General features: G+C 49.4%; 2 protein-coding genes across 2 annotated transcripts in view; both read left to right on the top strand.

Annotated features, from left to right (window-relative positions):
- The first annotated feature begins 1,962 nt into the window (after positions 1 to 1,962).
- On the top strand, positions 1,963 to 8,374 carry LOC144134530 (uncharacterized). The gene is made up of 5 exons (XM_077667438.1): positions 1,963 to 2,058; positions 2,225 to 2,290; positions 3,052 to 3,067; positions 3,891 to 3,994; positions 8,199 to 8,374. Exons 1-5 carry the CDS (start codon positions 2,055 to 2,057, stop codon positions 8,372 to 8,374), a joined length of 366 nt encoding a protein of 121 aa, XP_077523564.1. The 5' UTR covers positions 1,963 to 2,054.
- A 3,325-nt stretch (positions 8,375 to 11,699) lies between these two features.
- LOC144133457 (neprilysin-3-like) overlaps positions 11,700 to 21,747 on the top strand; it is a 44,035-nt gene continuing 33,987 nt past the window's right edge. The window contains exon 1 of the mRNA XM_077666555.1: positions 11,700 to 11,837. Coding sequence (XP_077522681.1) covers positions 11,727 to 11,837 — 111 coding nt within the window. The 5' untranslated portion in view covers positions 11,700 to 11,726. The remainder of the gene's footprint in view (positions 11,838 to 21,747) is intronic.

Raw genomic sequence — 21,747 nt, 5'->3', positions numbered from 1 at the left:
TGTGGTTGCCTTTTTTGCGCTGTCTTAGCTCCTGGTGTGAATCGCCAACACTACCATGTTACGTTTGGAGACGCCAACATGCCAAGAATATTCAATCCACTGGGAATCATCAATCTACAGAGGCTTCAAAGGGCCGTCGATGTGGTTGCAGCGCCACGAGTGCAGGTGGTGGCGTCTACAAGGGTCCTTTCCCCCCCCCCCCTTCCCCCCTGCTGTTTACGGGGTGAAACGGCCCTCCGCTGTCTGAGAACGGCTTTGGTGAACCTGTCTTTTGCTCTCAACGCCGGACCCACCCGTTTCTCCCGGAGGGGACGACGGGGGAGCCGGCGAGCGGCGGGACTGCAAATGAGCCGTGGCAAATGCGGCCGGGTTTGACTAAGCCAACGTCGCCGGAATCCTCGTGCTTCGAAAACAACTTCGTCTTAGACAGTGCTTTTCCTTATACGTGGAACCTTCTGCAAACTGCAGTGGCAACCTTTCGGTCCCACGCTCCACGTGAAAGCTTCTGCAAACTGCGGTGGAAACCTTTCGTTCCCACGCTACCGCTGTGAAGTGCAGGGGACTGACCTTCGACGCTGCCATGGGACCCCCTTCGGGCTATTCATCACTGAAGCCTGGACAGCGCGGACCATAATCTGCCAGAAGTGGCAAGAATGTGTGGCTGGGGGCGTCCTGGAAGGCGGACCCGGAAGACTGGACACGTGATCTACATCACAGGGATTCGACGCATTTTTAATGAACTAGATTCCCCAACTAAGGACCTGGGGACAGGGGACACTATTTAAGCAGTGATCTGGCGTGTGTTCGCCAGCTCCCGATTCACTCTTTCGAGCTTTGTAAAAATGTAAATAAACCCTTTCAGTCTCTTCTTCACCTCGAAGCCCCTCTCATCTGTTCGTCACCCCCACAACAGCAGTCTCCCGATCCGGAACTCGGGGACACCGACCTTGGCGAGAGGCGGCACAGGCGAACCAGGGGCCCGCATCTAACAACCAACATCATGTTTTATTGAACAAATGGAACAGAACGTTTTCACGTGAAAAGCAGTGCATAGTGAAGACGTTGTTCCTCTGTTCCGGCGCTGCCTCGTCGGTCTTCACCTTGAACCATGTCCCAAACGATCCAACAAGCTACACTGCAATTCTGTGAACATGAGTTAACCGAAACCAAGCCTGGCTTTTCGCTATTATTAAAAAATATAGTCCGTCATCTTGTCTTCACTCAGGCTTTCAGAACCTCGGGATTTTTGCCATGATTAGTCAGGCTCTGTCAGTATACCACGTTACTCGTCAAAGGGCGTGTTTTCTGTAACATTTCCTTTCGTCCAAATATCATTCGGTCGTGATGTCAATCATGATGATAGTGAAAAGAGATGAGGAAGAAAACCGTTAATCACAGGCACGGCTGATATGGGCATGGCACCATTGCTAGGCACCCAACGCCATTCGTCGGCGCCGACCCGGTTTGTAACTGACTCGTGGGAGTGGTGCAGTAAGTGGCATCGAGGTCTTGTTGCTGCCATCCCCCATGGCGTAAGCCACTGACAGCAGCGACGAATGGTTTGGTTTGGTCTATAGGGGTTTAATCTCCCAAAGCAACTCAGGCTATGAGGGACGCCGTAGTGAAGGGCTCCTGAAACTTCCCCCATCCGGTGTTCTTTTAACGTCCACTGACATCGTACAGTACACGTGCCTCTTGAATTTCGCCTCTATCGAAATTTGACCACCGCAGCCGGGATCGAACCCACATCTTTCGGGTCAGCAGCCAAGCACCATAACCACTGAGCCACCGCAGCGGCTGCAGCGACGAATGGCAGATGGCGAAACTAAACGAGAAGGAAATGTGACGTTAGAAAATAAGTCCATTTATCACCTTGCACGCTGAAGTAGAAGATTACGACACTGAGTTCGATATTAATCGCGTGGCTTCATTTCAGCTCTGGCACTGACGGCCTTGCTACCAGGATCACTTCGGGCGTATCTTGCACTCTTGATCTGACAGCAGCGTTTCTGCCAGCGTCTGTTCTCCGAAGAATTTTCTAGTGAATCCTCACAATGAGTGAGTATATGTTTGTCTGCAATAGCGTTGCCTGATATATCCGATCCCCTTGCACAGTGACCGCAATGCAGCGTCATTGATTAGCTACGTTGTTTGGGATGGCATCCTGAGCCAGAGTAAGACATATTCAGTTAAATATTCAGTGTGTGTTCGTGGCTGTTTGCAGGTTATTGCTCGCCACTTGAGTCGAGCGTACACCTCATCTATGATGACCATGACTCCGTAACTCCAGGTAAGCATGGAAGGCGCCTGTTTTGTGCAAAAGCGATTAATTTTAACCTGCAAATTACATATCACGTACGCTCCTCTTTCAGTCGATACAACTTTGCATCCTCGACTCCTTTATTAAACTGAGTATATTATGTGCACGAAAACACAGCACACGGTAAAAAGAAAGGCACCGGACATGTACTACTTGCAACTAGAGTGGCAAGTATAGCACCTCTCTGGTGTCTTTCTTTTCCTGTTAGCCGTGCTTTTGTGCTCTTCATCTACTCAAGCTATGAACCAACTTGCCGAGGAACGTGTTCTGCAGAAATTCCATTGCTGAAACAGCGAAAGAACCCCCAGCACGTGCACTTGGTTTTCACTGTTTTTCGCCCGTTCTTTTGTGTCAAGGCGGTGATTGACTCTTGCAGCCCCGTCTCGTGTCAGTGCGAGATAGACATCTTCAAGTGATTAGTAGGCTACGTGATGAACACTGCAGTATAGACAGGTCAAGTAATGATGAGCAGTTCATGCTGAAGGTTTCTCTCCGCTCCCATGAATGCTCCCATTGACTGCAAACAATGCATCGTTCAAAACCAGCCTAATCGCGTGTGTACGTTGGTTTGCAGGTGAATAGAAAGAGAGCTTTTCCTTTACGGCCTGCCCTATCAATGTTGTGTGAAGCTGTCGCCTGGATTCCATTTTTTCGATGTTCGCCTATCTGCTTAGAGATATTTTCAAATATTTTTTTTTGTCGAGCCTAACGCATTTTTTCCAATATTTCAGAAGACTCCAAAAGAGGGTAAGGCTTACTTATTTCATTTGTATTACTGGAAGGGCAATATAAGCCTCATCAGGGAACAAAACCCAAATTCGGACAATCCCGGCGTTGTGGTTTGTCACAAAATTCGCCGATTGCTCCAGACAGATATGACGTCTTCAGGTCGCCGACCTCCTCCCAACCCCTATTGGTGGTCCCCGCTGCCTCCCTCACCACCCCCGCCTCCCACTCCGTTTCCGTTCCGCTTTTAGACAGTGGAAAAACTCGGGTCGGCGGTCGGGGGTGCGAAGCTCGTCAAGTGGAAACTTCTACATTTTCTTCGAGCCCTCCTTGTCCTCGTTTAATCTATTTCTGAAGAAGAAATAGATATTGATTGATTGGTTTGAACCCGGGAACCCCGGATCAGTAGCCCAGCGCCTAATCTATGAGCCACCGAGGCAGGTATGAATGCGAACCGAAGAGCTAATTTCTGAACACGCCCTATCTTAGTTATCTTTCTGATGGGGTCTGCAGACTCAAACTGCTTATTCCATTGTTTGCCGGACAATTGATGTACAACGATATGCGTTCTCACCTGCATGAGGTTTATGTAACTTTCTACGGAGAAGTAATAGTTTTTATTCCGTCTTGATTCAAATGGACTCAGTGCTATGGTCGCATTTCAGTTTAGTTAGCATGAACACCCAAATTGCTTTATTCTCACGCCAAGGACCATAACGCTGGCCCCAAAACCGTTCTAACAATAAATTATTTGATACATGTCTGATGCGTATCTGAGCCATGCCATTCCGCACTAAGCCGTGCGGTGATCGGCTTCAGCGTGATACGAAACAAATCCTTGCAGAGACCACGACCTCAAGATGGCGCTCATGGGCATCGCCTTCTGCCTCGTCGCCGTCGGAGTTGTCGGCCTGACCACCTTCGTGGTCCTCGAAATGTCACGCGCTGGTAAGGGCGTCGACATGAGTCCTATAGAGTAACTACAGGAACGTCGCCTAGAGAGCACCCCTGAAGCATCTCTCGCAACAGATTGATGTGAGCGCTGGACTTTGTGAAGACCAGGCTTAAACCTTTACATATTCCTCGGCATTTTCTGAACTGGAAATTTCGCGGTGAAATATGGAAGCGGAACGCACCGTTCTGGGTAAAAACCAGGAATGTGGCCAGGTTTAAGTATATATAGGGCAATATTGTGGCCTCCGGGACTCAGAACAAGCACTTAGTCACTGAACTGCTTTACAGCGTCCTGTCAAAAGTAGCCACGCGGTCGTTACTGGTTATCGCGCTATTAGGAGAGTTGTTAGCGGTGTTTACGATATGGCGATGCTATCGGGTAATAAAGCGGTAAAGAACTGGCAGTGGCTCAACTTGGCTAATCTTGGAATTCAGCGTCAAAGTAAACACGCTTGGTAAGCCTCTGAGGCTCGTCCATTGCAGCTCCGCTACACGCTCTCGACAGCCGCTCTAGGTAAAGTAAAGTTCAGTGGTCAAGAGTTAGACACCATAACTGTACCGCATATGGTCATGCACTGCTAACTTGGCTGGGCTGAATGTCGTCCAGTGTCATTGTCTGGCCTACGCGACGACTCGTTTACCTAGCGCAGTGACGCTTTTCACTTGAATAGTAGTTGAATAGTGGGGGCTAGTGCATAGGAGCAGGACAATAACACCCTTACCTCCGGCTGTGGTCCTACACCTACGCACTGGGCCCCCACTATTACCCTACCCCCCAACCGATAGCGTCACCGTATTCTAAAAGTCCCTCACACAGAGGAGAGTAGCGGTGGCGTGGGTTCTCGTCACCCCCGGTTTTCTTAGCAGCCGACGAGAGCTGAGGACCGCAGCGCCGCCGCTCTGTCGCCGCTCCTTTCGCCCACCCGCTTTATGTGCGGTCGTGGCAGCCTGTTCACATAAAAAAAAAAAATTATCCCGTGATGTTGAGATACGATGAGATTTGCTGTAAGAAAGGGTGATATAAACCGTGGTCGGTTAACTGCACGACCCATTCATGGGACGTAAATTTTAACGCCACCAGTAAAACGACTGTGTAGCAGCGGTACCGCAGCACTGGTGACAGGAAGAAAGCTGCTTTTACAGTCCTGTATTATCGGTCAGGACTGTTGGCCACAAAAATAATTGTGCTCAGTCAACTTCAATGATTGGGTAAGAGAAGAACGCACCACTAGTGTACCCGTGTAAAACTAACAACATTGATTGAAAGCAAACTTTAAGCTAAATAGATATATAAGCCTTATATATCTCAGCTTCAACCGGAGTGACCATCAGGATATCTGTGGAGTACCAAAATAAAAACTGTCCAAAAAGGTGAAAACGAAAAGATGCAGCATAGAATGTCGAGCTAGAAGCATAAAAATTAATAGTACCACAAACCCTGGCATCAGCAAGCTTAATCAAGGATAGACACAAGCAATATCTCGTAGAAGAACTTCAACATGTTTATAAATTGTCAGTTACATTTATACTCTAACAACTTCGTTCACGACTGGTGTTGACTGCAGAAAAATTGCTAAGCTCACGTATTTTCATCTTTTCACTCCCTCCCTTATCGAATCCCTTACGGCTCGGTTCAGGTGTCCAAAGATATATGAGACAGATGCTGCGCCATTTCCTTTCCCCAAGAACCAATTATTACTATTATTAATTATCAAGTATTTTCATCAATGATATTACAAGGAACCCTATTTCGGCTTCAGGGTGTAGTTCATGCCAACCTGACAGACTGCAATTTTAACGCGATAACGTTAAGGGCCCCGTGTCGAAGAAAAGCCTGTGTCGTCTGCGTCGGCCGTGAGCGAAAAATTCCAGAATCGCGCACGTAGCGCCATCAGGCGGCACCCACTACAACAGCCACCTCCTCCTTATCGCAATGTACCCCGCTGCCCCAACAGATAGCGCGCGACGACAGCGGATCCCGCTCGTCTCGCTCAGGCGCAGCGGGGCCGTGCAGGGACGCAGGAATCGCGCGCTGAGCGGCTATCAACGCAGAGCACATCCAAGGCGCGTTCACCACGAAGCTTGCGGCTTGCTGCCCGCTCGTTCGGCGCTGAAGCTATGGTGGCGTTCTTGGCATCACAATTGTCGAGAACGACGTGCCGACGAACTACGACTGCAATTTGAGTCCCGCGCGTTTTGTCAAGACGCCTGGGAGCGCTTCTACGTGGTTTGCCGCTCCGCGCGTCCGTTTCACCGTACGGGCAAGGCGTCGCGCCGAACTGGCGATGGCGCTCCGTGGACACCCTGCATGGCTGCAACATGCTACCGCGTCCCGCTCTTAAAGGCGTAGCTTAAGCGTCCGCCAACTTTTTGTTTTATACATCCATTTATAATATATATATATATATATATATATATATATAATTGGTTTTGGGGGGAAAGGAAATGGCGCAGTATCTGTCTCATATATCGTTGGACACCTGAACCGCGCCGTAAGGGAAGGGATAAAGGAGGGAGTGAAAGAAGAAAGGAAAAAGAGGTGCGCCTTAGCGTTTTTCCTCCATAAAAACGCAGCCGCCGCGGTCGGGTTCGAACCCGGGAACTCGGATCAGTAGTCGAGCGCCCTAACCACTGAGCCACCGCGGCAGTTATTTCATGCTACGAGGTGACGTTCAATAATTCCCATTTCTCCAAAAAACTATTTACGGATTTAAAATGGCTGAACCCACACTTATTGCATAGAACTTCTTCACTGGAAAGTTTTGCTTCACCCAAGGAACTATATTGCATTCACTGAATGTACCCTCCCCTCCATGTAGCAGATAGAATGGCCTAATTGTGTATAGAGATAAACAGAATATATAATATGCCTCAGTGATCATCGGCTGATAGAAATAATGAGTTTTGTTTAGAGGGGGCTTTAGAGGTTGCCGCAAGAGGATGGTTTCCGTCATTATGTTCTCTGATCACCGCCGGCGCATTATCAATTTGTTACGTAAGTGGCCGCCTTATCTCTCTGGAATGATAGTAGCAGCGCAACTGTTAACGCGTTAATCGAGGTTGTCGTTGGTGCTGTAGGTGCTTTTCTCGGTAGTTGCCCATCACCTTTAAATTAAGCTCTAAGGGGAGCGGCTGGCAACCTGTCTTCGTCGCCCGCACAGCGAATTTCGCAACTGGCGAGTTTCGTTCTGTTCATGCCTTTATTTTCGCCCAGTAAGCAATTCGAGTGTAACGTCAGTCTGTTGTGGGCCAAGTCCGGATTCGTACTGTCACCCAATGTAAGCCGTGTCAAAATGAATTGATTACGACTTTCTTGCGACGGAGGCTACTTTAATTTAAATGTACAGTTGAAATGTACAGTACAAAGGTATTGCCGCAACATGGTATTTTCACTGAAGGCGATGATTTGGAACTTAGTTACTCTTGTAAACTGCCACCGGTTGTCCACATCGCCAGCGACTGCAACAAGGCGATCGCATAGTTTCAGATTCAGTAGACACCATCAAGAACATCTCCTATGTGATGCCAACAGTTCCACAAAAAAGCGAAACTGACGAATGTTACCCAGAAAAAAATATTGCCGTTGGTTGTGCGTGTCGTTTGCACTTAGAAACTGACGATTTCTTTTTGCCCTGATTAAAAAAAACTCCCAGGACGGTTGCGACTGTGTAATGCGAGATTCAGCGATGGAAGAGGAAAATATGCAGCGCAAAAAACGCATGGACACAAACACAACACAAACAAAAGCGCTGTCACCGCTTTTGTGTGTCTTTCTTCTGTCTTCCATGCGTTTTTATAGCTGCATATTTTCCTCTACTGTGATGAACCGACAGGCCCAGATTACCACTCTTCATCAATTGAGCAATAGCTGTTAAGGCGTTTAGTTTAGTTTAGGCGTTTAATAGCGTGACCACTGACGTATTTGTCACGTGATGCACCCATGCACTGGCAGGCGGTCGTTCCAAACAGTCATCCGTAGGCTTATGCGACACAGGTTGACCGTGATATAAGGCAGGTGCTTTAAAGACATTCACCCGGCCGGTGGCGTCACTAACGCACCCATCGGTTAGCTGACGGTTACGCGCAAGCCAGAGACGGGCGCCTAACAGCTTTCGCTGTAAAGTTACTCTTTCAGAAAGCGAACTCGTAATGGGTTAGTGAAGCAGACAATGTCCAATAACAGCCCGTTGCTTCGCAGGTGACGGCAACTACGACGACTACGGAGATGCTGAGCGGAAGGATTCGGAAGACAGGAGTGGTGCCGGCGCCAGCGACAGTTTTGGCAGAGAATCCCGCGATTTCAGCCGCACCACACCTTCGTGGCGAACCCGCCCTCCCCGGTATACGCGGCGTGAGTTGCATCAGAGTCCTTAACTGTTTCTTGGTCACGGAACTTCTCCGTAACGCTATTATAGAGTTTCGTATGCTGCTCGCGTCTGCCGCGCTGCGACGCTTTGGAGCTATCGACTGCAGAAGTGCATCGTCCTACCCGTACAAAATTTTCTTTAGACAGTCTATAGACTCTCCTTAGTCTTCCATATGTAAAGTCTATAGACTCCCTATACACAACCCTTGAGTAAAGTCTATAGAGAATATATATCATAAAGACTGTGTATAGACGACCTAGAGGTTTATGGGCATATACATTTACTAGACTTTTGTAGGTAGAAAGGCTGTAGACTTCGAAGACAAAGAAATATCTATAGGAAGGCAATAGTTTATAAAAAGTCTATAGACCATTTTTGTATTTCGCGATCAAGAACGTTTCTTTGCTGCTGTAAATTTCACGTTGAAATTTGATGTTTACTTTGCTTTTGTGCGTTCATTTAAGGTAACTTTAGGTTCACTAGTTACGCGTCGGAATGCCGTTCCAGTTACGGGGGCGCAACTAAGAAAGTCTTGCTGGTTCCCAGCCCCGGTGACACGGCGCTGCCGAGGGAAACTATGCGTCCAGTAGCAAGGAAAGAAGCAGGTGGCTTCACCTCCGCCTTGAAATATTTCGCGCTTGGGAAACGCCTTTATTATTTTCATACTTCATAATACCGCCGAGCCCATTTTAAAACCTAGCAGTTATAACGAACGCACACTTATTACGAATCAGTGGTGCTAGCACGAAAACCTTTATTAGAGCAGTGACACTCTATCTTAGGTGCAACGAACGCCCTTGACGGAGCAGCTCTGGTATAGCTAACCAGGGGGCGCTGGATAATGAGCCCCGCCGTCTGACGGCGTGCGGACATAAAAGCGTTCCCTGTTTTCATTGACTCCCCCACTTTCAAAACAACCTGGCGACTCTAGAAAAGCAGTAAAAGACGCCGTTGAAATTTCCAGCCAAACGTGCACCTATAGGCAGCAGTGTGAAACGGTGCGTGAACGTGTACGGGCTGGTTTCAGTTGGAATCACAAGCGTGATGAGCGTGGAGGTGTGGCGGCGTTGAAAGGGATACAAGTCCACGTGGTAGGTGATCAACCAAAGGAGCTTCTGCCCGAGGCTGCTGTTCGACCTATCAGAGACTGTCAGTCACATGGCGCCCCAGTCCCGGAAAGGCTTGGGCCACTAAAAGGGAAAAGGAGTGCGCTACAGGACAGTTTACTCCATTTTTAGTCCATTGTAGGCTAATTAGCGTGTCCATTGTAGGCTAATTAGGACTCAGCGTGTTGAGCTTTTTTTTGTTCTTACGTGCAGAGTGGCCTACACAGTGCCCTTCAAGAAAATTATAACATATCTAGAAAGCATTCATTAAATGGCATTCCCATACGATTCACATCATTTAAATAATTGTTGGCTTGTTTTGTACATGCAGCTTAACCAGAACCTCGTTTTCCCTATCCTGGTTAGCTGAGTGAAAAGCGGGACAGGTTTTCGAGCGTGCGCACTTTGTCCAAAGCAAAAAAGGGTCGCTGGTTAGACGGGACGCTTCGAGCTCACATGGATGAATCAGCCGATGCAGTTAAAAGGTCACGTGGCCTCTCGGCCGAGCACCAATTTAATCTCCAGCTGCCATGGTAGGGAGATTGGTTGCTCACAGTCCGAAGGGGAAGTTGCCGCCTGACACACGTGACATCTGTCGCGTGACAGCACTGCGCTGCCCTATTGAAAACCTAGCGTAGTGAAGCTCTCGCTTCAATAGTTTCTTCCTCCACGTCCTCAGCCAACACGACGGCAGCGTTCACTCGGTGGAGCCGGCGATATACTAGGACGACAAGGACGTTTTACACCTGGTGGAACCCACGCTCCTGGCCCACCCGGAGTACGCGGAGATGGACAAAGTACACGGGGCCCCGAGTACCAGACTGGACTGCCGCACCTACCGCCACAACAACGGCGACCACCAGAACAACGGCGACCACCAGAACAACATCGACGACCAGCCGCGGAGGCGGAACACCATCGTCGGACGCCTTCCGGCTGGCCGCAAAGTTCATCAACGAGTCGCTCGACTGGGCCTACCAACCGTGCAACAATTTCTACAAGTTCGTTTGCAGCAGATTCGAAGGAGGCACTAGCACGCTGTCCAAGGCAAGTTTACGCCTGGCTCTGTATATTTAGAGAGACGCGCGCTCCGCAGGCGATGCTTTCCGGTCAGTATTGTTATTGCATCTTGACACCTCGTTTTTGAAGCGAAAGGCTTCATACGCTAGGTAAAACAGTCGTCGCGTAGGCCGGAGAATGATCTTGAACGACCTTCTGCCCAAGCACATTAGCCGTTAGAAGCGCGCTACGCTAGGCTATTTGGTTGGTGTTCACGTTAGCCGCGTATGAACATATGTGGTACAGTTATGGTGTCGAACCCGTGACAAATGACCTGGACCTATGACTTTTAAGCTTTTGACTTCAGACCTTGAGTTGTCTTGACATTATATGACATTTGGTTTCTCCTTTGACCTAAGAACATACGATGGGGTGATGTGAAGCCACGTGATTACTGCCTGGTAGGGGTGTCGTAATACCATGCGGTACAGGTCATGGCCAAGTGGTCGTGTGGGTGTATATAGAACAGCTCTCGCGAGCATGTAGCGAGGCTACCATGAACGTGCCTGAGATGCTTGGGAAGCGCCCTTGCTTTTCGCTGAATTCCAGTGTTAGGCCAAGCTAAGCAACTGCCAATTTTTTCAATATATTTTTATTGGACTTAGATTATCACGCTGCCTATTCTTATTTTGCGTTTTTGGTACTGTTTATCTTGCCATTTTTATGTCGCATTTCGATCTCTTTAGCTCATTCCTCTCTCTTATGTTTCACGATTGAGGGTATGCGAAATAAATTCAGCCAATGTTCGTCGTTCTCCTAGTGCAGCAATACCCCCCCCCCCCCCCTCCAAGTTGCCGATGAGTTAAATACAACGCTTTCCAGTGTTCTAAACATAGCAGTTAGGAGGCAGGTATATTCTTGTCACTTAGCTCGAAATCCAGACAATTGGTGTCAACGTGATGGAGATCAATTTTTAAGGTGGTATAGCGCAACTATCGCCATGTAGCATAAACAAAGAGTGTCTCTGTATTCTTCTGAATTCAAATTCGCCAAAATCAAACCTCGTGTTGATCCAAAGTGGTACATTAGTCCGGTCGGCAAGAAACTAATTGAAAAGCTTGCCTTTAATTCGAATTCTGTGTAATTAAGGCAAATGTTCTCCCCTCCAAGTCTGAAATGGCGTCGCTTATGTTTCCCTCTTTACTGGTGTTCCTCTATCAGCTCAGAGACCACACGCGCTGGGCTATCGAAGAAATGCTAATCAACACCACTGGAATCCGTGCCACGGGACAGAGCGCGACGGAGAAATCGGCTGCCATGTTCCAGGCCTGTGTCCGCCTCGGATCCAGCGAGAGCAATTCCGAGGTTCGAACGAGCGCTGCATTGTCAACAACCTCAATGCGCTGCGCTAAGCGTACTCCCGTTTTATAATACGGGAGCAAAATACTCACTGGAATCCACTCAAGCACAGCCGCACGACTACAGAGGAAAGCTAAGCAGCTTCGTAGAGTTACAGACAATTCGTCCTGGTCCAGGGCTGTAACCCGGGTCCACCGCTTCACCGGAGCAGTCGCTCTACCAACTCAGCTCACGGATACGGCTAGCATATAACAGACCAAGAGCGAACTGATCAGTTACTCGCAGTGGGAATAGTGTAGTGGGAACAGTGGGAACCCAAGCGGAGCAAAAGATTTAAACAATACTGCAGTTTTAATGCGAAGGCTTTTACATTGTTGTCATGAAGTTCCGTTTTCTCCGTAACGAAATTCTGTGATTGGTCGAAACGCCGCAAAAACCGCCCTCATGTCATCCTGAATGGTCGAGACGAGTCAACTAAATTTTTGACGTCATCAAAACCTGCCACAATAGCTGGTGGCAACCTGACCAACGGATTGTGAGCAACCTGCCCACCCTTGCAGGTGAACCACCAAAAATTCGAAGTTGGCTCTCCTCCAAAACTCCAAAGGACCCTTGAAAGTTTGCCCATTGCAGAAAAAGATTTAAAGTGGGCTAGTGGAGATTATCGGGTGGACTAGGGCGGGATAGTGGATCGAATTAGTAGAGGCCTACACGACACTCCAATGGACGGTACTCGAACATTCTGGAAGGTCGTGACTCATGCACACCATATAACCAAAATGGAACCGATTGCTCCTGGAGTTCTTGCGGAAAAATCTTACTACTAACTTTAGACACTCTAAGCATCATAACAGGCTACCTAAAGTGTATCGAATTTTCGCTAAGAGTATGGTTAAGGTCCCCAACTTTTTTAGAGCTGCTGAAGACCCGCGAGATGTCGCACTGATTATTAGACCTCTCTGGTCAGGCTGTTTGCTTATTACCTGACCATGGTGCAGCTATGATGCTTTTAGTTCTCCCCAGCTTACTAAACTTTCTAAGCCTTGCGGCAAAAATTGTGCACTTGCTGTGTCTGCTCACGTTGTGTTTAGTATAGCCAATTTTTTTTTATTGATGTATGGTCGCGTCTTAGCACAGTTTGACGCAAACGTTTCGAAAGCATAAATTACGAACAAGACCTGGCGCGACATTAAACGAAACGATATCACAAAATCTTGTTTAGGTGAATTTAAAATTTCTTTGAGAACTCTTAGTTATTACAACTTTCTTTAAGGCGACAGTAGGACTATTCGTAGCTTTGAACTTTCGCTTCGTAAAATTTGGAATACGCGATGTTTAGCGCCCTATTGCCCCACACATTTGTGTAATGTGTGTTTTGGTAGTGTTAACATCATCTCTCCTACGATGTGCTCGCAGCCTTGATTGAGCTGAAAAACGGAGCACTTGATTTTCTGTTGCGAGAATATCATTGTACTTTCTGCGGTACTGGGATTAGGCACAGATATGCCGAAGGAGAACTAAGACTTAAGACCAATGATGGTCAACATACATTCAGCAGTTGGGCTATTATTTAAGCGGTAACCGAATGAGGCGATACTCCTTCGCGAGACGTCGCGCGATGACGCCGCCGTCGCCCATCGCTGCCGCTGGCGCAAACCGCACGAAGCGACGGGACTCGGCGTCGGAGCGGCGCGTTTTCAGTGTTGCTCGATCGTGGCAGCTTCAGCGTTCAGTCATTTTGAGTTAATTAACGCGTATAACAACGCTCTTAAGGCTTCATACAAGATAAAACACAATCAAAAAATTAAAAATATATTTAGGTAATAATTTTATTTTTAGTCGACTACACAAAGTCACGTGACGCAGAAAAGTGCGCCCGAGGGACGCTGCGATGAGGCGCTAGGCGACATTCCTGCGCTCTTGCGACTTATAGTGCGTGTAGGACATACCCACAACACCCTTTACTTTTGAACTTCATTAATGAGCATTTGATTAAATTCTTGCATAGCTGCCATGGTGAGGGATGCGTCGGCTGTTGCTCCGCGGAATGCCCGCTGAAAAAAAAAATCGACTTTCGCGCGTAAGACGGATCGGAAGTTACTCACCCGCAAGGCCTACTGTCATTGGCTAGTCTCGCACGGCCCTTTCGGGCGATGGGCGAAATTTTTTGCAAACCCAGAACCCGGGCTACGCGATGAGCGACAGTGCTTCGGCGGCCCTCTGCCCATCGCGCGATGCCATCGCGCGGCGTGTCGCCGCGAATTTTCGCCTCATGCGGTTACTGCTTTATACTAAGCGACAAGGTCCAGAGACGGGTACGGTGTAGATGGGATTTAACGTCTCTATATGTTGAATAAGGGACGCCGTAGTGGAGGGCTCCGGAATAATTTCGACCATTTGGGGATCTTTAACATGCACTGACATCGCACAGCACACGTCTCCATCGATGCACAACCACCGCTGTCGGAAACCAGCCGGCGTCTTCGGGCTCTGCAGCCGAACACTCTAACCACTTGAGGCTCCGCGGTGGGCAGGTGCAATAAAGCAATGCGGCAGTACAATGACAAATATACATGGTGAACGAGAATGTAATCCAGAAGTATATACCAAAACCATGTCCGTAGGATATAATTATGCTTTTCTTTGGGAATAAAATTTTTCACGTATGCTAACATTAACGAAATATATCATATTGTTATATATCATATCATAATATATCATATTGAACTATAAATATATTGTTAGCGAAATTCAGCATGCGATAGGATCGGCGGTCGCGATGTCTGGTGGGCAGTTGGCAGTGATGCTTGCTTGCGTTTCTGGCTTTATATATATATATTGTAGTGTGGTAATCTTCATCGATATAACCACTGACATGCGTCGCGTGCTGCCGCTCTCAAGGACGAAGAAGTTGTTCGCTGCCTTGCTTTTTCGCCACGCCTGACGCTTCGCTGCGAGTCTCCCCTGAGCGGCTGGAATCATCTGGGTTCACCGAATAAACACACCCCTACAATTGGTGCAGGTGCTGCTGGGTACGTTCCCGTCCACCCTGGAACTAAGAAGCCGCACGTTACCCTCTGCTTCCAGCATGCCGGATGACACTGCCACGACATCGTCGCCCCTCCCAACCACCGTGCTGTGTTCTGGAGCTCTACGGCAGCGTGATCCGTGCTTCTTCAGTGGCACAGCCGACCAGGACGTCGACGATTGGTTGGCGGCATATGAGCGCGTCAGTAGCTACAACAGATGGGACGACGCTATCAAGCTAAGCAATGTAATCTTTTATCTGACTGACGTGGCGAACCTCTGGTTTCGCAACCATGAGGCAGACCTGCCATCTTGGTCTGCATTTAAAAAGAATTTTGCAGAAGTGTTCGGCCGCCCTGCAGTTCGCAAGCTCCGGGCAGAACAACGCTTGCGTGAGCGCACTCAGCAAGTCGATGAGTCGTTCACTAGTTATATAGAGGACATCGTGGACCTATGCAAGCGTGTCGATCCGCTAATGACTGAAGCGGATAAGATCGAGAACATCATGAAAGGCATCTCTGACGACGCGTGCCAAATGCTCTGGGTAAAAAAATCCTGCCACGGTGAGTGACGTGATCAAGCTTTGCCAGAGCTACGACGTGCTTCGTAAGAAGCGCGCTTCTACCCGGCGGTCCGGTGTTAGAGACGACGCCATCTCTACACTTGCGCTGGGCGGTTCTACCCCATCAGAGGACAGCCCTTTACTTCAGCAAATCAAAGCCTTCGTTCGAGAAGAGGTCGCCCGCCAGCTATCGCTGGTCCCTCAGTTACAGGATAGTGGCCGCCTTGTTCCTGACATGGCTCCGTCTTTGGCCCCTACCATACGGCGTGCCGTTCAAGATCACATCGCTGACGTTCTTCCTCCCAGCTCCATGCTCCCGCCCAGCCCTGTGCTGCCGCCCAGCCCCGTGCCAGCGCAAGTAACGGCACCACTGACTTACGCCCAAGTTGCGGCCAGGCCGCTCATGCCATCAGCATCTCTTTCCTACCAGGCCGCTCCTTCCAACCTTCCTTCGCCTTTGCCTGGGTCTGCATTCCATGTCCCTATTCCAAGGGTACGCCAACGCCCTACGAACCCTTGGCGTACCGCGGACAACCGACCAATCTGCTACTCTTGCGGGCTGCCGGGCCATGTCGCACGCCTTTGCCGCCAACGCCTTCCACCTTCTCGACCTGAACTATGGAACTACTCCTACAATACAGACCAGCCCTCGCCGAGAAATCCGCCCAGTTCCGAATTTGTATCTCGTGACAATCAAACGTACACAGCTCGCCGATCACCTTCCCCTCGTCGCCGTTCCCCGTCCCCACTCCGACGTTCTACCGGCACCGTTGAGGGAAACTAACAGTCGCAGTTCCCGGGGCAAGAACTGCGCTTGGTTCGAACTCTTCAAGTCCTCGGTGTTCTCCCACTAACGTAATTCAAGTGTTTGTCGACGGCGTCGCAGTACTCGCTCTAGTCGACACGGGCGCTGCCGTATCAGTCATCAGTGAAGCTCTTTGCCGTCGTCTTCGTAAGGTGACCACCGCACTTTCCGACTTTTCGCTTCGCACCGCCTCATCACAGCGCATTCATCCCTCAGCGGCGTGCACGGCCCGTGTTCTCATCGAAGACGTCTTATACACCATCGAGTTTATTGTACTGTCTCGCTGCTCACACGACATCATCCTGGGCTACGATTTCCTTTCCACTCATCATGCCGTTATTGACTGCGCCCGCGCGGAAGTTTCCTTTTTACCTCTTTGTGATACCGTCTTGTGTGACGTCCCTACCCGGCCTGCAAAACTCCTCGTCGCCAGTGACACAGACATTCCTCCATTTTCTGCTGCCCTCGTTCCACTCTCCTGTGAAAGCGTTATTAGTTCGACTGTCTTCTTCACACCTTCCGACGCCGCTTCACGCCATCCCTGCCTCCTGCTTCCATTTGCGGTCCTCAAGATCGAAGATGGCCTTAGTGCAATGTACGTCTCAAACCCATTTTCGTGCCCGTCCGTCCTGCTACGCGGCGAGTGTCTCGGTCGTATTGAAGAACTTGATCCCGCGCTTGTAAATACTCTTCCTGCAACGCCTACTTCATTAGACGTTAATGTGCTCAGCTCTTGCGATACAGCGACCGCTTCGACGCCACCCGATGTTCTTCAACAAGCTATTGACGCAGATCTCCCACCCGCACAACGCGATCAACTCGCTGCTCTTCTACAGAACTTCACTTCTGCCTTCGACCTTCCTCACACTGCTCTGGGTCGCACGTCTGTCGTTACGCACGCAATCGACACTGGTACAAACGCACCTTTACGACAGCGTCCTTATCGCGTGTCGGCCTCTGAGCGCCAAGTCATTGCTGACAACGTGGACGACATGCTTCGCCGGGGCGTCATACAGCCATCTAACAGTCCATGGGCTTCTCCGGTTGTTTTGGTCACCAAGAAAGATGGTTCCATCCGGTTTTGCGTCGATTACCGTAGGCTTAACAAAATCACGCGCAAAGATGTCTATCCTTTGCCGCGAATCGACGACGCCTTGGACTGTTTACAGGGAGCCGAGTATTTCTCCTCTTTGGATTTGCGCTCCGGCTACTGGCAGGTACCGATGGCTGATAATGACCGCTCGAAAACTGCCTTTATAACACCGGATGGATTATACGAGTTCAACGTTATGCCCTTTGGCCTCTGCAATGCCCCGGCTACTTTCGAGCGCCTGATGGACACTGTTCTTCGTGGACTCAAGTGGCAGACCTGTCTTTGTTATCTGGACGACATCGTAGTTTTTTCTGCCGACTTTTCTTCTCACCTTCTCCGCCTAAAGGATGTCCTCACGTGTCTCGCCGGCGCTGGGCTTCAGTTGAATTTGAAGAAGTGCCACTTTGCCGCTCGAAAACTCACAATTTTAGGCCACGTAGTTTCTAAGGACGGCATTCTTCCCGACCCCACCAAACTTCGCGCAGTTGCAGAGTTCCCGAAGCCAACCTCCCTGAAGCAGCTTCGGAGCTTTATCGGCCTCTGCTCCTACTTTCGACGTTTCATCTTGAACTTCGCCTCTATCATCGCTCCTCTGACCCAGCTCCTTGCCGGCAGCTCCGACCTTTCCGCCTGGACTCCAGCCTGCGATAAAGCCTTTGACACTTTACGCCGCCTTTTGGTTTCGCCGCCCATTCTACGCCACTTTGATCCGGCTGCGCCTACGGAGATCCACACTGATGCCAGCGGTATTGGGCTTGGTGCCGTCCTTACCCAACGTAAGCCTGGTTACAGCGAGTATGTTGTGGCATACGCCAGCCGAACATTGACAAAGGCAGAATCTAATTATTCAGTCACAGAAAGGGAATGTTTGGCCATTATTTGGGCTATCGGAAAATTTCGTCCTTATGTGTATGGTCGACCGTTTTACGTTGTGACCGATCACCACGCTTTGTGCTGGCTTGCCTCTCTGAAAGACCCATCCGGTCGCCTTGCTCGCTGGGCTCTTCGTCTCCAGGAGTTTGACATTCATGTCATTTATCGATCAGGGCTGAAGCATACGGACGCGGATGCTCTTTCCCGCTCGCCATTGCCTAGAGATAATTCGTCTGACCACGTCTGTGCCTACGATATGTCGACTCTTACAACTATCGACATGGCTACCGAGCAGCGGAATGACCCCTGGATCAATGCACTTTTGAATTTTCTCTCAAGTCCTACTCCCGGTCATTCCTCCAAAGCGCTCGTCCGCCAAGCACACCACTTCTCCATTCGTGACGGTCTTCTCTATCGCCGCAATTATTTGCTTGATGGACGGAAGTGGCTTCTAGTCATCCCGCGTCATCTCCGCGCCGACATTTGTGCTGCGTACCATGGTGACCCACAATGTGCTCACGGTGGCGTATTGAAAACCTACACACGCCTACGTCTGCGATTTTACTGGCGTGGAATGTACCGCTTCGTAAGACATTTCGTGCGCGCTTGCGAATCTTGTCAACGCCGAAAAACTCCTCAGAAGTCCTCTGTTTCGTTGCAGCCGTTACCCTGCCCTGCTCGTCCGTTTGACCGCGTTGGCATAGATCTCTATGGCCCTCTTCCGACTACTCCTGCTGGAAACCGGTGGATTATTGTGGCAGTAGACCATCTGACTCGCTACACTGAAACATCACCGTTACCCTCTGCCTCTGCAAGAGACGTTGCTTTGTTCATTCTCAATAACTTGATTCTTCGCCACGGGACTCCGAAGGAACTGCTCAGTGACCGCGGACGCGTTTTCTTGTGCGACGCTCTCGAGGCCCTACTGAAAGAATGTCGCATCATTCATCGCACCGCTACTTCTTACCACCCTCAGACGAATGGCCTGACAGAACGCTTCAACCGTACTCTGAGTGACATGCTGGCCATGTACGTCAACGACGCTCATTCCAACTGGGACCACGTTCTTCCCTTCGTAACCTACGCGTACAACACTGCGATACAGACCACCACTGGATTCTCTCCCTTTTTTCTTCTTTACGGGCGCGAGCCAACCTGCACAATGGACGCGCTTTTTCCCTACCGCCCTGATGTTTCTGAATCGACGCCACTCTCGGACGCCGCCCAGTATGCAGAAGAATGCCGTCAGCTCGCTCGTTCGCTCACAAAGGAAAATCAATGGCAACAAAAACACCATCGTGACACTGGTGAGGCGCCTTCATATGCGCCCCACTCCCTGGTGTGGCTCTGGGTTCCTGCCACAACCGCCGGCCTGTCAAAGAAGCTTCTTGCTCGGTATCACGGTCCATACCGAGTGCTTCAAAAAACATCTCCTGTGAACTACGTAGTTGAGCCCGTTACGCCATCTGCGGACTTGCGTCGCCGTGGACGCGAAATAGTTCATGTGGACCGAATCAAGCCCTACTACGATCCGTCTGTCCTTTCCGCACCATGAGTCGCCAGGATGGCTCCTTCTCTGCCCGGGGGGAAACTGTAGTGTGGTAATCTTCATCGATATAACCACTGACATGCGTCGCGTGCTGCCGCTCTCAAGGACGAAGAAGTTGTTCGCTGCCTTGCTTTTTCGCCACGCCTGACGCTTCGCTGCGAGTCTCCCCTGAGCGGCTGGAATCATCTGGGTTCACCGAATAAACACACCCCTACAATATATATATATATATATATATATATATATATATATATATATATATATATATATATATATATATATATATAGGGGTTAGCAAGAACGCAAAAGCCAGCCAACTCAAACAAGCAACACTGCCAACTGCCCAGGCATCGCGACCGCCGATCCTATCGCATGCTTAATTTCGCTAACAAGTTTAGCACAGTACAGCTGCTTATGTGCACACCAGCTGCATATTTAGCAACGAGTTGAGTTCCACATGCAGTTCAGCAGATCCACAAATAATCTGTTTTTGAATTTAAAAGCCATGTCATACACTTGTTTCAACTCTCCCAGCTGAAAGGAACTATCCTTTCCTCCTGCACTAAACTGCTCGCCGCTTTTTCGGATCGCGACTACTGATCCGGATTTTCCGGGTTCGAACCCGACCGCGGCGGCTGCGTTTTTATGGAGGAAAAACGCTAAGGCGCCCGTGTGCTGTGCAATGTCAGTGCACGTTAAAGATCCCCAGCTGGTCGAAATTATTCCGGAGCCCTCCACTACGGCCCCTATTTCTTCCTTTCTTCTTTAACTCCCACCTTTACGCATCCCCTTACGGCGCGGTTCAGGTGTCCAACGATATATGAGACAGATACTGCGCCATTTCCTTTCCCCAAAAACGAATTATTATTATTATTATTTTCTTCGGCTCACCGCTCCTTCAGTCACGTGATATTGGCGCCTTCCAATGGCGTGTACTGCTGGGCGCGTGTACAGGCACTTCACGACTGCGTGAAAAATCCTCGCGGTTTGGAATTTAAATCCTATACGGCTGTTACATCCTTCTTCTACTGAGCCGGAGCACCCGGGTTCGGACCCTACAGCGACGGACTCATTTCGATTGAGGTGAAACGTGAAAGTTAAAACGGTAAAGCCCTAATTCCCTCTCGTTCCTCTTCCCTGGAAACGGGGAGGGGCTTCCCTCACTCGTTTTTATGGGTTGATGTATGGGAGCTATGGGTTGGTGTAGTTCTGGTAGTCCGCATAGCCAGCAGGTGGTTGCCATGGGAACCAGTATGAAGCTTTGACAAGATCGTAGGAGTGTGTAACCGGAAGGTGTTTACTACGGGAACCACCCGGAGGCAAGTGGGAGGAGTTAAGGGGGAGCGGTGAACTGGGCAGAAGCGCCGGTCGAGGAACGAGTAGATGTTGAAAACGAAAGTTACCTCTCTATACCTAAAGAGATATGAATTCGCTCTTGTATTGTGGACTTCAATATGTTTTGAAATATAATTACGTTAACAGCTGTCGCTTAATGTCCTATTACACTTTGGTAACCGCCATTTTAGTTCATTTTCTAAAGACAAAAGCTTCACTGCGCTAAGTAAAGCAGTCGTCTCGAAGGCCGGAAAAAGACCTTCGACGACCTTCAGCCCAACCACGTTAGCCATGTATGACCATATGTGGTACAGTTATGGTGTCGAAGCACTGACCCCTGACTTTGACCCATTACCTTTAGGTGACCTTGAACCTCTGACCTTGAGTTGAGCTCTGATCTTTGACATTGGGTGACCTTTGTGTTGCCCTTTGACCTTAAAAACATCCGATGGGGTGATGTGAAGCCACGTGATTACATCCGGTGGGGGTGTCGTAATACAGTGTGATACACGTCATAGCCATGTGGTCGTGTTGGTATATAAAGAACGGCTGTCGCGAGCGTGTAGCGGAGCTGCCATGGACGAGCCTTAGATGTTTAGCAAGCATGCTTTCTTTTCCCTGAATTCCAGGGTTAGCCAAGTTAAAGGGCCACTGCCGTTTTTTTTTTCCTCT

This window comes from Amblyomma americanum, chromosome 5, assembly GCF_052857255.1.
Source record: "Amblyomma americanum isolate KBUSLIRL-KWMA chromosome 5, ASM5285725v1, whole genome shotgun sequence".
Classification (NCBI taxonomy): domain Eukaryota; kingdom Metazoa; phylum Arthropoda; class Arachnida; order Ixodida; family Ixodidae; genus Amblyomma; species Amblyomma americanum.
This window is presented reverse-complemented; position numbering and strand designations above follow the sequence as displayed.

What these genes read in the sequence shown, in the direction of transcription:
- LOC144134530 (XM_077667438.1), top strand. An exon ending in CCTCGAAATGTCACGCGCTG is followed by an intron (nt 3,995 to 8,198) that starts GTAAGGGCGTCG and finishes GTTGCTTCGCAG; the next exon opens with GTGACGGCAACTACGACGAC.